The following is an 18,550-nucleotide window of genomic DNA, read 5'->3' as shown; positions in this document are numbered from 1 at the left end:
ACTCTTTCAAGGCTGGCCTGGCACTTGGCCCCGGGTCCCATCTGGCTGCTGTGCCCGGGGCATGCTCCAGCAGACACGGCTGCCCCTGCTGCAGGGCCACACCTGTGGGAGCACAAACCCCCCCTTTCATGGCCCCAACAATGGCTCTTGTCCCCCTGCACACGCTCAGGGTGGTGGCTGCCACTGGGAGCTGCTGTGCTGCCTTCAGTCCAGTTCCCATTCTTACCCTGGCAATGACAGCCTGGTGTGTCCATCCCTGCTGCCGGGGCTGGGCCCAGCACAGACCTGGCTGCAGCAGCCCCTGGGCACTGCCACACCTTCCCCATCCCACCATCCCACATCCCCTGGGCACTGCCACACCTTCCCCATCCCACCATCCCGCATCCCCTGGGCACTGCCACACCTTCCCCATCCCACCATCCCGCATCCCCTGGGCCCTGCCACACCTTCCCCATCCCACCATCCCGCATCCCCTGGGCCCTGCCACACCTTCACCATCCCACCATCCCGCATCCCCTGGGCACTGCCACACCTTCCCCATCCCACCATCCCGCATCCCCTGGGCCCTGCCACACCTTCCCCATCCCACCATCCCGCATCCCCTGGGCCCTGCCACACCTTCCCCATCCCACCATCCCGCATCCCCTGGGCCCTGCCACACCTTCCCCATCCCACCATCCCACCATCCCACCATCCCACCATCCCGCATCCCCTGGGCACTGCCACACCTTCCCCATCCCACCATCCCGCATGCCCTGGGCACTGCCACACCTTCACCATCCCACCATCCTGCATCCCCTGGGCCCTGCCACACCTTCCCCATCCCACCATCCCGCATGCCCTGGGCACTGCCACACCTTCTCCATCCCACCATCCCACCATCCCACCATCCCACCATCCCATATCCCCTGGGCACTGCCACACCTTCCCCATCCCACCATCCCATATCCCCTGGGCACTGCCACACCTTCCCCATCCCACCATCCCACATCCCCTGGGCACTGCCACTCCTCTGCCATCCCACATCCCCACTGTCCCCTCACATCCCCACCGGGCACTGCCACTCCTCCACCAAGCTCACATCCCCACTGCTGTCCCAAAGGAGAGGCTCTGTAGAATCCTCTGAACCCCTCAGGGGAATCCCCAGGGCCTTGCCCTGGAAGAACACACCCCAGAGTCTGCACCTAGGCTGGAAGAAAAGATTTCCCCCATAGATTCTTGCCCCACTGTGTGATTTACCCCAGTTGTGCTCTCCCCAGATGTCCCCAGTTCTCCTGGTTTCTCCTTTCCCCGTGTCCCCTGCAGGGCCCTGCCCTTTGTACCCCCTGTGCCCTCAGACCGTTGGTTCCTGACCCCACACTGAGCCCTGTGCTCACCTTTCATCTGGGGCTGTTGTCCCCGGTCCCTTTGGGGTGCTGGAATAAACCTTCACTGGAATTTATCTCACAAAAGGCGCTTCCTGCCTCCGTGGGCCGTGTGGGCTGTGTGGGGTGTGTGGGCCGTGTGGGCTGTATGGGCTGTGTGGGCTGTGTGGGGTGTGTGGGCTGTGTGGGCTGTGTGGGCTGTGTGGGGTGTGTGGGGTGTGTGGGGTGTGTGGGGTGTGGGCTGTGTGGGCTGTGTGGGCTGTGTGGGCTGTGTGGGGTGTGTGGGCTGTGTGGGCTGTGTGGGGTGTGTGGGGTGTGGGCTGTGTGGGGTGTGTGGGCTGTGTGGGCTGTGTGGGCTGTGTGGGCTGTGTGGGCTGTGTGGGCTGTGTGGGGTGTGTGGGCTGTGTGGGCTGTGTGGGGTGTGTGGGGTGTGGGCTGTGTGGGGTGTGTGGGGTGTGTGGGGTGTGTGGGGTGTGTGGGCTGTGTGGGGTGTGTGGGCTGTGTGGGCTGTGTGGGCTGTGTGGGCTGTGTGGGCTGTGTGGGGTGTGTGTTGTGTGGGCTGTGTGGGGTGTGGGGTGTGTGGGGTGTGTGGGCTGTGTGGGCTGTGTGGGCTGTGTGGGCTGTGTGGGGTGTGTGGGCTGTGTGGGCTGTGTGGGGTGTGTGGGCTGTGTGGGGTGTGTGGGGTGTGTGGGCTGTGTGGGCTGTGTGGGGTGTGTGGGCTGTGTGGGGTGTGTGGGCTGTGTGGGCTGTGTGGGGTGTGTGGGCTGTGTGGGGTGTGTGGGGTGTGTGGGCTGTGTGGGCTGTGTGGGCTGTGTGGGGTGTGTGGGCTGTGTGGGGTGTGTGTTGTGTGGGCTGTGTGGGGTGTGTGGGGTGTGTGGGCTGTGTGGGCTGTGTGGGGTGTGTGGGCTGTGTGGGGTGTGTGGGGTGTGTGGGCTGTGTGGGGTGTGTGGGGTGTGTGGGGTGTGTGGGGTGTGTGCGGTGTGTGGGCTGTGTGGGGTGTGTGGGGTGTGTGGGGTGTGTGGGCTGTGTGGGCTGTGTGGGCTGTGTGGGCTGTGTGGGCTGTGTGGGCTGTGTGGGCTGTGTGGGGTGTGTGTTGTGTGGGCTGTGTGGGGTGTGGGGTGTGTGGGGTGTGTGGGCTGTGTGGGGTGTGTGGGGTGTGTGGGGTGTGGGCTGTGTGGGGTGTGTGGGCTGTGTGGGGTGTGTGGGGTGTGTGGGCTGTGTGGGGTGTGTGGGGCTGTGTGGGGTGTGTGGGGTGTGTGGGCTGTGTGGGGTGTGTGGGCTGTGTGGGCTGTGTGGGGTGTGTGGGGTGTGTGGGCTGTGTGGGCTGTGTGGGCTGTGTGGGGTGTGTGGGCTGTGTGGGCTGTGTGGGCTGTGTGGGGTGTGTGGGGTGTGTGGGCTGTGTGGGCTGTGTGGGGTGTGGGGTGTGTGGGCTGTGTGGGCTGTGTGGGGTGTGTGGGGTGTGTGGGCTGTGTGGGCTGTGTGGGGTGTGTGGGGTGTGTGGGGTGTGTGGGCTGTGTGGGCTGTGTGGGGTGTGTGGGCTGTGTGGGGTGTGTGGGCTGTGTGGGCTGTGTGGGCTGTGTGGGGTGTGGGGTGTGGGGTGTGTGGGCTGTGTGGGGTGTGTGGGGTGTGTGGGCTGTGTGGGGTGTGTGGGGTGTGTGGGGTGTGTGGGGTGTGTGGGCTGTGTGGGGTGTGTGGGGTGTGTGGGGTGTGTGGGCTGTGTGGGGTGTGTGGGGTGTGTGGGCTGTGTGGGCTGTGTGGGGTGTGGGGTGTGGGGTGTGTGGGCTGTGTGGGGTGTGTGGGGTGTGTGGGCTGTGTGGGGTGTGTGGGCTGTGTGGGGTGTGTGGGGTGTGTGGGGTGTGTGGGGTGTGTGGGCTGTGTGGGGTGTGTGGGGTGTGTGGGGTGTGTGGGGTGTGTGGGCTGTGTGGGGTGTGTGGGGTGTGTGGGCTGTGTGGGCTGTGTGGGGTGTGTGGGCTGTGTGGGCTGTGTGGGGTGTGTGGGCTGTGTGGGCTGTGTGGGCTGTGTGGGGCTGTGTGGGGCTGTGTGGGGTGTGTGGGGCTGTGTGGGGTGTGTGGGGTGTGTGGGGTGTGTGGGGTGTGTGGGCTGTGTGGGCTGTGTGGGCTGTGTGGGGTGTGTGGTGTGTGGGGTGTGTGGGGTGTGTGGGCTGTGTGGGGTGTGTGGGGTGTGTGGGGTGTGGGCTCTGCCCGGACCCTGCCCAGTCAACCTTTCCGAAAAGAAATCTTTCCTGGGGACAGGTAACAGCTCCACCACCACCTGCTCAGGTCCTTCCCTGTCACCCCTCCCAGGGTGGCTGGGCATTTGTGGCATTTGTGGCATTTGTGGCATTTGTGGCATTTGTGGCATTTGTGGCATTTGTGATCTGGTCGAGGGTTTAAGGTGATCATTCCCGGACTGTCCTGGGCAGGGCCGGGAGCTGGGTGTCAATGATCTAACAGAAGCTCGGCACGAAACGTGGCAATTCCTTCCACTCAGCCCTCGTGACATTTTAAAGGAAATTTAAAAGCCGCAGCACTGTTAGCATCAGGAGCTGTGGTTCTACAAACTGACCTCAGACAGCATTCCCAGCGAGTGAACTCTGCTCCACAGCAGCAGCCCCCGAGTTTTGTTTTCTGTGAGCGCACAAATGTAAATCCTCACAGCCCTCGTCTGTCCAAAGGAATCCTGTTAGCAATTACTCTCTCCAGTCCCTGTACCACTCAAATCATGGTTTGTCTGCCATTCATGCGGAAGCAGTTAAAGCTTGTTGGTGGCTGCTTCTCCTTTCCTCGGGTTGTGAACTAACCTGGCTCCCTCTGCCTCTTCCTTTGGAGGGAATCCTCGAAGAACATAATTGTAATGTGCACAAAAGCCTCATTTGCTGCAGCAGGTACAGCTCTGTGCCTGTGGCTGCGGGCTGCCCCATTTTTATCAAAAAAGAAATAGAGTTTAAATCCCCACTGGCATGTTGTGGCTGCTCGCACAAAGCGCAAGAATCTTAAATGCAAAGGACACGTACTCGTGTTACAGATTTCTCAGGCGATGTCTTTAAAAATTCATTCATTTCTATTTATTTGCCCAACCAAACGTTTCTTTTTATAGAAACTTCCAGGCTACGAAGTCAGGCACCAGCCTGAGGAGCAGCAAACCGAGACTGTTTGCACCACCTTGGTTTGGACAGTTAATATCAGGAATGTTCTTTTATTCTCCCATTTGTTTCTCCGGGTCTCAGCCTCCCTCCCCTCTGAGCCAATGCAGATGTGTAGCGACTGCGTGTCCTGTGGGGTTCCTCTGGCCCTCAGCAGCTCTGCCCTCCCAGACTCCAGCCCCTCTCCTGGACGCTCTGAGCCCTCTCCCAGCCCTTTATCCCATTTTTATACCCCCAGAGCAGCTGCCTCCCTTGGCTCTTTTCTCCCTGACAGGTTCAGCCTTTTGCTCTTAGAATCCAAACCGGGTTTTTGACTACGATGTTGTTGTGGAGGTTGGTTTTGTTGCTGTTTTGCTGTTACCGTTCATTGTCACTCTCTCCTTGCAGCTGCGCTGACCCGCTGAGGCCATCCCCTGGACAGGGACAGGGACGGTGCCCGTGCTGTGCTTGGACTGTGAGCCATGAGGGGCAGGGCCAGGCACTGAGGGGCATCGGCCACGAGCACTGCTGCCCACCTCGACTGCACCGGTGCTGAGAAGGTTGGAAATGTTTGCCCAAATCTGAGCGCTTCTCAATGCGGTTTTGTGGTATAACCATCCCGGGACTCCAGGATTCCATGGAAATAGAATAGGAGTAAAACCTTCCCAGCAGTGTCTGAGCTGTGGCAGTGCTGGGGGCTGGTGTGTGGGTGTCCCTGCTGAGCATCCACATCCCATCCCTGTGTGGGTCCCCCATCCCTGCCCTGTGTGGGTTCCCCATCCCTGTGTGGGTTCCCCATCCCTGCCCTGTGTGGGTTCCCCATCCCTGTGTGGGTTCCCTATCCCTGCCCTGTGTGGGTTCCCCATCCCTGTGTGGGTTCCCTATCCCTGCCCTGTGTGGGTTCCCCATCCCTGCCCTGTGTGGGTTCCCCATCCCTGTGTGGGTTCCCCATCCCTGCCCTGTGTGGGTTCCCCATCCCTGTGTGGGTTCCCTATCCCTGCCCTGTGTGGGTTCCCCATCCCTGCTCTGTGTGGGTTCCCCATCCCTGTGTGGGTTCCCCATCCCTGTGTGGGTCCCCCATCCCTGCCCTGTGTGGGTTCCCCATCCCTGTGTGGGTCCCCCATCCCTGCCCTGTGTGGGTTCCCCATCCCTGTGTGGGTTCCCCATCCCTGCCCTGTGTGGGTTCCCCATCCCTGTGTGGGTTCCCCATCCCTGCCCTGTGTGGGTCCCCCATCCCTGCCCTGTGTGGGTCCCCCATCCCTGTGTGGGTTCCCCATCCCTGCCCTGTGTGGGTTCCCCATCCCTGTGTGGGTTCCCCATCCCTGTGTGGGTTCCCCATCCCTGCCCTGTGTGGGTCCCCCATCCCTGCCCTGTGTGGGTCCCCCATCCCTGTGTGGGTTCCCCATCCCTGCCCTGTGTGGGTCCCCCATACCTGCCCTGTGTGGGTCCCCCATCCCTGCCCTGTGTGGGTTCCCCATCCCTGTGTGGGTTCCCCATCCCTGCCCTGTGTGGGTTCCCCATCCCTGTGTGGGTTCCCCATCCCTGCCCTGTGTGGGTCCCCCATCCCTGCCCTGTGTGGGTTCCCCATCCCTGTGTGGGTCCCCCATCCCTGCCCTGTGTGGGTTCCAGTGCAGAAGAAGGAACAGGACCGTGCCTGGAGGAGCAGGAGGTGCAGCCAGGGGGGTTGGGCCCTGCTCCCAGGGGATGAGGGATGGGACGAGAGGGAACGGCTGCATCAGAGGAGGTTCAGGTTGGATACTGGGCTCCCCTTCTCCATGAAAAGGGCAGTCCAGCCCTGGCACGGATGTGAAGTCCCCAGAGCTGGAGGGATTTAAAAGCCACACGCGTGTGGCACGTGGGGACGTGGGTCACCAGCAGTGCTGGGGGAACGGTTGGACTGAATGGTCTTGGAGGACTTTCCAACCCCAACAAAGCTGTGATTCCACACTCAACCCCGGGAATCACCTCCAGCTGCTGTCCCTGGGCGTGCTGGGGGTGCCGTGTCCCCTCTCCAGGCCGTGTGACAGTGCTGTCCCTCCCTGCAGCCCCCGGAAGATGTAGAGCGGAGCAGCCGGAGCAGCGGGGCTGTCCCGTCCCTCACCATGGCCAAGAGGGGCTCCAGCAGGGCCAGGGGGGACAAGCCCGACGCCCTGGCCGCCCTGCAGGCTGCCAACGAGGAGCTCAGGGCCAAGCTCACCGACATCCAGATCGAGCTGCAGCAGGAGAAGAGCAAGGTGGGCAGCTTCCCTTCCTGTGGTCGTGGTCGGGATGTTCACAAACGCCAAAATTCTCTTTGCTGCTTCTCCTCTTCCCCTTTTACACTGATTTCATTTGGGTTTTGGACTCAAGCTCCTTCAGGCCGGCTGCTTGCACACATGCACAGTGCGAAACCTCAGCTCTGCCTCCTGGCCAATTCCCAGATTCCAAAGGGACACAGCTTCCCCCTCAGCCCTTGGCAGAGGGACAGCTGGTGCGGCTGGAGGCTCTGCCCTGAGAGTTTCCAGCTCTTGCCCTCGGATCACTTCTCAGCCACAGCATGGAATGTTCATTTGCTTTTCCCTAATTCCCCAAATCAGTCTGCACTGATAAACTTTGGGGGGGTTCTCAGTTCCAGAACAGAAACGTGTTACCATGCAGGGATAAAATGATAGTCTGCTTTTTCCCATGGATTTGCACCATTATTGGGCATTTTAGACCATGAATCTGACACACATGGGCATATAAATAGAACATCTGTTAATCCATTTGCTGTGAAGCAGCATTTGCTCCTTTAAGGCTGAGGACTCTGTTTTCCTTCTCCCTGTCCTTCACAGCCACTTCTGGCCATGGCTGCTCTAGAGTTGACGGCACGGTTTGAAACTGAAACATCACTTGAGCCTTGTGTGGTCGGGTCCAGTCAGTTGTTTCTGCTGAATAATTCCTGGCTTGAAAAGCATCTGGTAAAACGCAGCTGTTTGGGGCTGCACAGGAGCTTGCACGGAGATTTTTGTGTGCTGCCCACGCACAGGCAGGTCTGGTCTGCGTGCCTGAGCTGGACAGAGTGATGGCCTTGGCATCTGATGTTTCCCTTAAACTGGGGGAAATGTGCTGTGGGAGCTCCTGCAGGATAAAGCGAGGACTCAGACTTACTCTGATGGCACTGACTGATCCCTAAATGTGCATTAAACACGAGCCTGCAGTGAAAGAAAGGTCTTTTGTGGACACACACATGCCAGCATTGAGGTGTAACACTGTAAATTCATCTGTGCCAGTTTTAAATAACACCATGAGATGCATTCATTAGTTGATTGAAAATACCACACTTCTTTGATTTTCCTCATAGGTCAGCAAGTTGGAAAGGGAGAAAAACCAGGAGGTGAAGCAGATCAAGGAGCACGAACAGCATAAAAGCACGGTGGTGGTGACAGAGCTCAAAGTCAAACTCCACGAGGACAAAATGAAAGAGCTCCAGGCCGTTCGAGAAACACTTCTGAGGCAGCACGAGGCTGAGCTGCTCAGGGTCATAAAAATTAAAGACAATGAAATCCAGAGGCTGCAGACCCTGCTGAACGCCGTGCGGGACGGGGCCCCCGACAAGGTGAAAACGGTGCTGCTCAGCGAGGCCAAGGAGGAGGCCAAGAGGGGCTTCGAGGTGGAGAAAATCAAAATGCAGCAGGAAATCTCCGAGCTCAAGGGGGCCAAGAAACAGGTGGAGGAGGCTCTGACCATGGTCATCCAGGCTGACAAAATCAAAGCAGCAGAGATCAGGAGCGTGTACCACCTGCACCAGGAGGAGATCACCAGGATCAAGAGGGAGTGCGAGAGGGAAATCCGCAGGCTGGTACGTGTGGCTCCCTGCTCCTGGGGCTGGAGCTGCTGAGGGGAAATGGCCAGGGCTGGATCCACTGGGAGGTGCTGAAAGAAACAGGGAATGACCAGTGCTGGAGTCCATGGGTAGTGCTGAGACAGGGAATGAGCAGTGCTGGGTTCACTGGGTGGTGCTGAGACAGGGAATGAGCAGTGCTGGGTTCACTGGGTGGTGCTGAAACAGGAAATGATCAGTGCTGGGAGGTGCTGAAACAGGGAATGAGCAGTGCTGGAGTCCCTGGGTGGTGCTGAAACAGGGAATGAGCACTGCTGGGTTCACTGGGTGGTGCTGAAACAGGAAATGGTTAGTGCTGGACTCCATGGGTGGTGCTGAAACAGGGAATGACCAGTGCTGGACTCTCTGGGTGGCGCTGAAACAGGGAATGACCAGTGCTGGACTCCTTGGGTGGTGCTGAAGCTTTGGGGCTTGCTCCAGGTCTGTTTTACATTTACTAGTAGAAAGGGCAAACTGGTTTTTAAAAGTATGAGTTCAGTTTTAAAAGTATGAGTTCAGTTTTAAAAGTATGAGTTCAGTTTTAAAAGTATTAGTTGCTGGTTTTGTAAGAAACTTCTTTATGCATGTCAGAGCCCGTTGGTGTTGTTGACATTAAAGGGATCAGGAAGAGCCCTCAGGTTCTGGCTGGTCAGGGGAATGCTACAAAAGAAGTAGAAACAGTAGAACAGTTTTGTTTCTGGGTTATGCCTGTTTCCTCACCAAGCATCCCTTCCTGGTCCACTCAGGTCCCTCCCTCTCCCTGCCTTTGCTAGTTCCCATGAACATCCCACAGGGAGGCTCACACCATCCCAAATGCTCTTTTTCTGCCCCCCTGAGTGCCAGACAGACAGCAGGGTATTCCGGGGGGTTCCTCTGCATTCCCAGCGTGGTGGGTTTCCCCAGGACAGGGGCAGGTTCTGCTCCTCTGCTGGCTGAGCAGGTCTGGGGTAACCTTGAGCAGGTCTGGGGTGACCTCTGAGCGGGTCTGGGGTGACCTTGAGCAGGTCTGGGGTGACCTCTGAGCGGGACTGGGGTGACCTCTGAGCGGGTCCCTGGCTCTCCCCTGGCCCTGCTCTCAGGCTGTGTGCTCTGGGTCCTGTCCCAGTGTTCCTGTGGTGTCACCACCGTCCTGTGTTTGCCATGCTGCTTTACAGCACTCTGTGTCCAGGGTGGGCAGCAGCAGGAATTTCCCCATGGAAAGGGTGCCCAGGGCTTGGCAGTGCCCAGGTGTTACCGGTAGGGACACGAAAGAACTACACTCACTCAGGTTTAGAGGTGAGCAGAGAAAGAGAGCGTTTATTATCATTTTGTGATTTAAATAGGATTTGGAGTTTGGTCAAGGATTGGGAGATGAGAGGAACACCTTTCTGACCCTAGTGGTCAGTTCACCAGTCTATCACAGACTGGTATGAAAACAATCTACTTGTTTATGTTACACTGGTGAGAGTTTCCACTAGAAAGATGTAAACAGTCATCAGAAGGCTAAAGAATCAGGGTGACCCCCAGGGAGGTTTGGAGTGCCCACCCCTGGAGGTGTCCCAGGAATTCCTGGAGGTGGCACTCAGAGCTCTGGGCTGGGGCCAGGGTGGGGCACAGGGGGACTCGAGGGTCTGAGGTTCTAAGTATTCAGCAGACAAACCCCCAGCTCTTCCCTGTGGTAATTTCCAGGGCCAGGGTGGGTGCCAAAGGCTTTGTCCCGTTCCCATGGAGCAGGGCTGGCAATAAGGTGTTTTTCAGGTGTGTGCTCAGGCTGCTGTGAGCCTGGTGCTGTGCTGGCACACGTGGCTGGTGTGTTGGTGTCCCTGGTGTGTTGGTGTCCCTGGTGTGTTGGTGTCCCTGGTGTGTTGGTGTCCCTGGCGCTGTGGTGGCACACGTGGCTGGTGTGTTGGTGTCCCTGGGGCTGTCCTGGCACACGTGGCCAGTGTGTTGGTGTCCTTGGTGTGTTGGTGTCCCTGGTGTGTTGGTGTCCCTGGGGCTGTTGGTGTCCCTGGTGTGTTGGTGTCCCTGGTGTGTTGGTGTCCCTGGCGCTGTGGTGGCACATGTGGCTGGTGTGTTGGTGTCCCTGGGGCTGTCCTGGCACACGTGGCCAGTGTGTTGGTGTCCCTGGTGTGTTGGTGTCCCTGGTGTGTTGGTGTCCCTGGGGCTGTTGGTGTCCCTGGCGCTGTGGTGGCACACGTGGCTGGTGTGTTGGTGTCCCTGGCGCTGTGGTGGCACACGTGGCTGGTGCTGTTGTGTCCCTGCAGCCTGGGTGTCCCTCCCCAAAATGCTGAACTCCCCCAGCTCAGCTGTCCCTCCTCAGCACCCGCCAGCAGCGGCTCTGCAGGAGATGAAATCCCCCTGCAGATGGTGAGGAGTCCGTGTGGCAACGGCCTCCCTGGGAGAGAATGTCTAATTTTAGTCGATTTTTAGTCTAATTTTAGTTTTTAAATTCCAGTTTGTGCATTTTAAAGCGCCCTGAAATACCGCCTGGCTGTGTTTAATTACATTTGTATGGGCAGGAGCACTCCCTGCTGGGAGTGTACACAGCTTGTGCTCCCCAAGCTGAGCTGGCCTCGATGCTTGCCAAGTGGGGGCCAAAATTCAGAGTGGTGAAGAGCATTTAAACCTTAATTAACTCTAGGTTGGTCAGGAAGGAGAGGTTCTGCACAGCCACGGCCACTGCAGCCTCCTCACTCCCACCTCCTTCATCAGGGGACTGAGAAATCAGAAAAACTGGGGAAATGGGATTTGCTGGAGCCTGGGGAGTGGTCATTTTCAATCTAGATAAACTTTAGTTGATTAAGAGTAGCAAAAGCTTTAGTAACATGCACCAATCCCTCTGTGAGAGCACTGGACATGGAGACGTGGACCGGACACTTCACAGTTTCTTCAGCCAAAGGGGATCCAGCTTTGGGCACCCTTCTGACCCTCTGTGTGCTCAGAGCTCCTGGTGAATCAGTGAACGTGTCTGGTGTAAAGGGTGGGATCACATGAAAGGGTGGGGAGCTGACTTTTTCAATATTAATTTGATTGGAGATTGATTTAGTCTTTACCTTCTGCTTTTGATTCCCTGGCGTGTTGAGTAACCCCCACGCCTGGGGTTGTAAAGGTGGCTCAGCACCTGAAAGGTGGACACATGTTCAAGGTGAATCCTTTCTTCCACCTGTGGATGTTTTAGTCATTTGTGCTTTGACCCTCATTTACACCAGTTTGGTTTTTTTTTTCCAACCAAACCTGGGCTGAAGGGTTTTGTTGTGTATAAAAGGCAGACAACATTACTCCTGTCTTTAGGAGGGTCAGGAGCCGCCTCGTTCTGGGGGATTCCTTTCCTGTCTCACAGGCCAGGCTTTAACAACATTTCTCTCCGTGGACCTAAGCAAGGAGTTGTCGTTTTCTGGGCTGTAACCACGCTGCTGTTGATGTGCTACAGCACAGCTAACACTGGGCTGGGGGCTCTGGGGTTGGCACTGGGGGGTTCTGCTCCAGCAGGAGCTCGGGGCCAGCCTCATTCATGGCATGCACCAGTGGCACTGATGGGGACACCGGGGCTGCCCCAGCTGAGCTTCCAGCTCCCTCCCAGCCCAAACCCTCCAGGGTTCTGTGATTCCACCTGCTGCTGCTGCTGGGTGTCCCAGGACAGGGAGGCAGAGGGGTTTGGCTCTGGAGAGGGAGGGGGGACAGACAGGGCTGTGTCCCTTGTGCCTGAGCCCCTCTCTCAGGGGTGTCACATCCCATCCCCTCTCACCTGGGTGTCTCACCAGCCAGGTCCCAGCTCCCTGGCAGTCCCAGGGAGGATGGGACAGGTCCCCTCACCTGTCCTGACTGCCAGCTCAGCCCACGGGGACGGAGATGTCCCTGTCCTGGAGCACCTCCCCCGGCCGGGGGCTCTCCCCTGTGCCCCTGCCTGTGGGATGCCTTCGATCCCGGGCACCGGCAGCTTCGAAGGCCATTTGTGACAGATGTGTCAGCATGCAGTGACCCCAGGGACACGGGGCCGGGACCCTGCACCCCGGCTTTGGACCGGGATGGAAATAAACTAGGAACCAGGATGGAAATGAGAACTTTAGAGGAGTCAGGGCTCCGAGCATCCCGCCCGCGGGACACAGGAGGGACACAGGAGGGGACACAGGAGGGGACACAGGAGGGGACACGGGAGGGGACACGGGAGGGGGGCACAGGAGGGAGCAGCACATCCCCGTGCGGGGCTGCCGCTCGGTAATTGGCACCGGCCGTGCCGGGGCTGCCTGCGAGCGGCAGACACATCAATATTCACCCAGCCCTCATCCAGCGGTTGGATGCTCCTGCGCTGCCGCCCCTTCCCCAGCTCCGGAGCGGGGTGGGAGCAGGGAGAGGAGCGGGAGCGCTGCTGCGGGACCAGCACAGCCCAGCACAGCCCAGCACAGCCCAGCACAGCCCAGCACAGCAGCAGTACAGCAGCAGAGCATGAGGCCGGGCTGGCCGTGCCCCAGGGCTCTGTGCCCACGGACCCGCAGCGCTGTCAGTGAGTTCGGGGCCCCCGGCCCTGCCTTTCCTTCCTTTCATTGCTGTGCTCAGGGACACCTTCCCCTCCCATTCGTGCCCTTCCCACGCCGTCTCTGTCTAGCAGGGGGCTGCAGGCACCAAACTTGTGCCTGTGTCACGTATGGGGATTTGCTCGGGTGAAGGAAGATGTCGGGGCTGATGTCTGCTTGTGGTTTATGAAGATTGTGTTTAGGGATTATTGTTTTTTTTTTCCTGGAAAGTAAACCATTAGTGAAATGCTGTGAAACGTTTTGTGCTTTCTCATCTCTTTGTTCCTCCCAATTTCATGTGTTGCCTTTGTTGTAACGTGTCTTTGTTTCCATATAAATAAGAATCAACTCTCCAATATTCTGCTTGTTTTAAACCAGTAAGCATTTGACGATGTGTTATCTTTTCATCTGTACATCCATTTAGATTTCCCCTCATTGGGCATGTAGCAGAAAGACCTCAGGTGCTCGGGAGCACCTCTGTCTTTGTTTCATTCAAAGCCAGCAGACGCTGCCTTCATGGACATTGTTGAAAGGATCTTTAGTCAATGGCACCCAAAATCCTTTTCATTTGCTCCATTTTGCTCTCCTGACACCTGTGTGACCTGCCAGGACCTGCCCTGGCTGGGCCACGCTGGCATTTACTGCAAACAAAGTCCTTGGAGTCACTGTTCATTCCCAATGTCATTTTTTTTCCAGGTTTACAGACAAAGCAGAGATAAAAGTATTAACGCAGCTCTTACAAGGCAGAACGTTCTTATTTGAAGCAGGCCAGGTTTACAAACTGACCACTGAAATTAAATGTCCAAAGTCTCAAAAAACGGTGGCAAACCCCTTGTGTTCCTGGAGTGTGGAAGCAGCTGCCAGACCTGGAGGGATGGGACTGGTTTCTGCCTTTCTGGGGGTCCCTGCCTGTGCCAGCCGTGGGTGATGTGCCTGTGTGGGTGCAGGGTGAGCAGCCCCCAGCCCAGCTGGGAGCAGAGATTCCCTTCCCAGGGACCCTCCTGAGCTCCAGCAGACTGCAGGGATGCTGGCTGATCCCACGGGATGTGCACGGGCCCTTGGCACAGGCAAACAGGGAAGGAGAGCCTTCGAGGTCACTGGGCACTGGTCATTTCAGCACTTCGTGATTTTGCATGATGTTTATTATGCGTAAGTAAAACCCCTCGTGGAAAGGGAATTGCTCGCAAGGGAGAATTTGGAGAAAAAAAAGAATTTAAAAAAATTCGCATTTCTTCTAGCAATTTTGAAAATCTAAAGGATGCTGAGGTTTCAATCGTTTTCTTTCGAAATTACTAACCCAAATTTTCCAGAGGTGACATCCAAGCACAACGCTGCAGAATCATTGAAGTGTTTGAGCAAAGCCACCAAAGCGTGATGCGAATGTCGAGCCTTCATTCTGTTTCGGATACCCTGAAATGGTGGCAGGATTAGAGGCTGTTTCCCAACATTTCAGTGCCCAAGTGCCTGCTGAGGGAGGGATTTGCTGCTGTGTGCCACCGCTGCGGTGGCAGCCGTGTCACCCTGGGGCGCTCGGGGTGCTGCCGAGCCACTGTGTGACTGTGTTCTCTTCTCCTTGTAGATGGAGGAGATTAAGTTTAAGGACAGAGCAGTCTTCGTGCTGGAGAGAGAGTTAGGGGTGCGAGCCGGGCACGCTCAGAGACTGCAGCTCCAAAAGGAGGCTTTAGATGAACAACTGTCCCAGCTCAAAGAGTCTGACCGGCACCTGAGCAGCCCCAAGCGGGAACTTCCTTATGCAAGTGGTGCAGGAGACGCTTCAGATCACTCGGGAAGCCCCGTAAGCACTTCCACGTGTTCCACCTGCCCCGAGTGCAGGCTCTTGATGAGTGCACCCCGAGCAAGGGCTGTCCCATGGCTGTGCAGGGGGGCCCCGAGGCACCCGCCCCGTGCTCTCGTTTTTATCGTGCCCAAACCGTTGAGATTCCCAATCAAACCTCGCCATGGGAGAGCTTTTGCTTCCTGTCGTTTTGTCGTCCCGGTCGGTTTGGCTCGGTTTTGTCGGCGGGGTGAAACTCCTCTGTCCTTTCTCTCCTCTTCCTCACTGTACCATGCTCAGCCACCCGCCTCAGTCTGCCAGTTTGACACGATTCTGCCGACAAACGATGCAAATGCATTTCTCACCACGCGCTGTCTGTGTGCGAGCTCGGAGGCGCCAGCTGGGCTCGGGGAGCAGATGCACGAGGCCAGTCCCAGAGGGAACGGGGCAGGCACGGGGTGCAGGGCAGCACTGACACCCTGCAGCCCCCCAGGAACCCCACAGTCTTCCCAGGGCGCCCTGTCCTGCTGCTCAGTGCTCTCGCCATCAGCAGGACACAGCAGTGAACCAAAGACCTCCCACCCTATTCTCTCCTGTTTGTTTATTCTCTGCAACAGCCAGAACATTCGATTGGAGTCAGCCCTCCACAATGGGTTTTTTCAATGTCAATTTTTTCAATGTCAATTATTTTTTCAATGTTTTCTGGCCCCTCCCTGCTTGGGCCTCCCTGAGCCCAGAGAAGCCCTTGGGTCGCTGCCCTCGTGCCTCTGACGTGTGCAGGTCGTCCTCATTGCTGATCCTCATCAAGATTTCTTTTGCGACAAGCCTCGATTGTCTCGGTACAAGTGTAAAACTTATACCTGAGCAAACCAGCCTGTTTTATTATTTGGCCCAAGCCTCTCCTGCACCTGTTGAATGAGGAACCCTGGACCTCCCAAAAGTGCTGTGGGCACTAATTTGCCTCTCTCTAGTTGTGCTCAACGTCTGCCAAAGACCAGAACAAGTTGTAGAGAAGGGGGAAAGTCTGTAACGTTTGTCAGTAGCTGTAACTCCTCTCTGACTCTGAATGAGAACACATCTACCTACATCTCTATTTGTTTCTAATTTGGTTGAAGCATTTTCACTCAGATAAAAAGTGCTACCCCTGTGGCCTTACGAGTGACCCTTTAGGGACCCTGTAAGGGCCACAGCTTTCTGGAAGAAGAGCTTCTTCAATGCACAATTGCATGGATTTTCCCCAGTCAGTAATTCAGTAATTTCAATGTTAGTTTCTTATGACCAAGTCCTCAGAGGGGGACGATGTGTCTGAAGCTCTCAGTTCAACAGTGGCACCATTGGAACACGGCCTCTTCACTTTTGACATTTTCCGTTGTTTCCAAGTTTACCACTTGTAAACTTTGTATTTGCACACCCACAGTGTCACGTTTGTGACTCTGTATTTGCATATCCACATCCATATGCAAATACACACACCTCTGCATTTGCATTCTTTGTTACATTTCCACTCCTGGCTCTCCATTGGTCTCACCCTGCAACTTTCTGTGGTCAGCTGGGTCCCAGGGGTTACACTCCACGGGATGACATTTTAAAAACGTTTGGATCTGGGATGAGAAAAGGCTCGAGCTTTGCCGACGTGCTGCGCACACTTAGGAGCAGTTATTTGCAGTTGATCTTTGTTTTAGGAACAGCAGTTGGATGAAAAGGACGCCCGGCGCTTCCAGCTGAAAATCGCGGAGCTGAGCGGGATCATCCGCAAGCTGGAGGACAGGAACGCGCTGCTGTCGGAGGAGAGGAACGAGCTGGTGAGTGCAGCGGGCCGGGGAACCTGGGGCCTGTCACAGGAACACCCAGGGTTTGCTCCTGTGCTGGTTGGAGAGGAGGGGCTGCCTCCTCCTCCTCCCCCTCCTCCTCCTCCTCCTCCTCTTGGCTTGTACAATGGATTTTTTAGATGGCATTAGCTCGAATTATATTTATTTCTTTCTGAAAACAAGGCCATTCCTCACACTGAATGTTTGCTGCACAGAGTATCTTTTTGTTGGATTATCCCTTTTTCTGACCCACAGACGGGGCTCCTGAGAGGCGTTTTAAAGACTTTTATTCCATTTTCAGTCTCATGAGAAGGGTGAGACAGTGCAGGTGTCACAATTCTCACCATCACAATCAGAACCCAAACGATTTCCTAATTACAATCCATTAGAAGCGTTTTTGCCCTGTCAGGTTTTGCCACACAATGCTGTTGATGCCTTAAAGCCGATCACCTAAAATCACCCCTCGTGGGTCCTGCTCCAGTGCACCTTTCACAGTTCTGTTTCTCCAAAGTGTCCGGTCTGTTTGCAAGGCCACCCTTTGGAACTCGTTTCCAGCTCCATTTCTCTCTCAGCAACGTCTGTCCTGTCCCGTGGCCTTTCTCAGTCGGGATATTTCATCCCAGAGTTTGCACACAGATGCACAGGACTGTGTGAGCCTTCTGCCAGGCTTTGGGAATTCTCCACAATTCCATTTCCCACATCCTTCTCACATAGGAGTGCTCTCTTCCCAAGGAAAACCCCGAGAGTTTTTGATCAGTTCTGCTTTGCATCAGGAGAAAATACTTCTAGTGTAATAGTTACAGAAAGTAGTTCAAATATTTGATGAAAAAGCTCCAGAGGTGTCATTTTTCTCTTAATCTTTCAGCTGAAACGTCTCAGAGAAGCAGAGAGTCAATATAAGCCCATTTTGGACAAAAACAAACGCCTCAGTAGGAAGAATGAGGAGTTGTCACATGCCTTACGTCGAATGGAAAACAAATTGAAGTTTGTGACGCAGGAAAACATTGCCATGGTGAGTGCCTGAGCTCCTGGGAGAACGTGGGATGTGGGACTGAGGGATCAGGCACTGGCCCACCCTGGCAGGTTCCATGGGAAACTCTTCCATCCTGGCAAGGTCCCTTCCAGCCCAGACTGATCCGGCATTCTGTGATTCACCTTCACCTTTCCTGCCTGAATCACCCCATAATCCCTGGGAAATCTGCACTTGTGGCCCTGCTCATTTTCCAGCTGCAGGAGCAGGAACACCTGGCACATCTGGAGCCCAGATGTGGGGCTCAGCAGAAGGGGAGCAGGAGAACTGCCAGGGCAACCACCAGAGAGATCTAATGCATCACTTGCTGTAAAGGGGAGGGCCAGACAAGTCCCTGCCAGAGCCTCCTGATCATTTCCTCTCCTGCCCTGTGCTTTTTGGATTCTAGAGGCAAAGAACTGGAGCAATAAGGAGACCGAGCTCCCTGAACGACCTTGACCACAGCCAGGAAGAGAGGGAAGTGGATTTCCTGAGGCTCCAAGTTATCGAGCAGCAGAACATCATCGATGAGCTCTCCAAGGTAAGGTGCAAGGCTGCTGCTCTCACAGTGCCCAAGGGCAGGGCAGAGGGAGCCCAAGGAAGGGCACTCAGGGCTCTGGGAGCACAGCAGGAGCAGGAGAACCTGGCAGGCTTTTCTGGGCCTAGCAGGAATATAAATTATCTGTGCTGTGGTGTTTGGGGAAACCCTTTCAATGTGCATTGGCCTGGCACGAGAGAACTATGTCCTCACATGTGCTGGGGGCCAGATCTGGGAGGGAAACTGAGCTCCTGCAGCTGGAGACACCACCAGGGCTGGAGATTCCTGTGTGCACGGGCTGCTCTGCAGTCCTGGGCTCAGGGTTTTGCTTCCCTCTTAACATGTTCTCAGTCCTTGGAAACAGAAAACGCCAAAATCGTGAGACTCCTCTAGGAAACAGCTTGTATTTCTTCCTTTACTTTAAAGCCTGTCCAGTTACTGACATTATTTCATTCCTTTTCCTCAGACCCTGGAGACTGCTGGCTATGTGAAGAGTGTCATGGTAAGAGTGACATTAATTTCCTCCTCACCTGCATGTGCTTTAAATTGCTGCTCGTGGAAAGCAGGCAGGGTGCAGTAATATTTGTTCTCCCTTCCATCTGTGT

General features: G+C 56.2%; 1 protein-coding gene across 1 annotated transcript in view; it reads left to right on the top strand.

Annotated features, from left to right (window-relative positions):
• JAKMIP3 (Janus kinase and microtubule interacting protein 3) overlaps positions 1–18,550 on the top strand; it is a 64,821-nt gene that overhangs the window by 24,820 nt on the left and 21,451 nt on the right. The window contains 8 exon segments of the mRNA XM_066190690.1: positions 4,894–5,045; positions 6,531–6,719; positions 7,808–8,305; positions 14,396–14,611; positions 16,273–16,392; positions 17,264–17,410; positions 17,817–17,948; positions 18,412–18,447. Coding sequence (XP_066046787.1) covers positions 6,588–6,719; positions 7,808–8,305; positions 14,396–14,611; positions 16,273–16,392; positions 17,264–17,410; positions 17,817–17,948; positions 18,412–18,447 — 1,281 coding nt within the window. The 5' untranslated portion in view covers positions 4,894–5,045; positions 6,531–6,587.

Source organism: Chamaea fasciata, unplaced genomic scaffold, assembly GCF_029207755.1.
Source record: "Chamaea fasciata isolate MVZ Bird 193981 ecotype frontalis unplaced genomic scaffold, bChaFas1.0.hap1 SCAF_9, whole genome shotgun sequence".
NCBI classification, from domain to species: Eukaryota; Metazoa; Chordata; class Aves; order Passeriformes; family Sylviidae; genus Chamaea; species Chamaea fasciata.
Note: the sequence above shows the minus strand (reverse complement) of the source record. Positions and strands in the feature narration are given on the sequence as shown.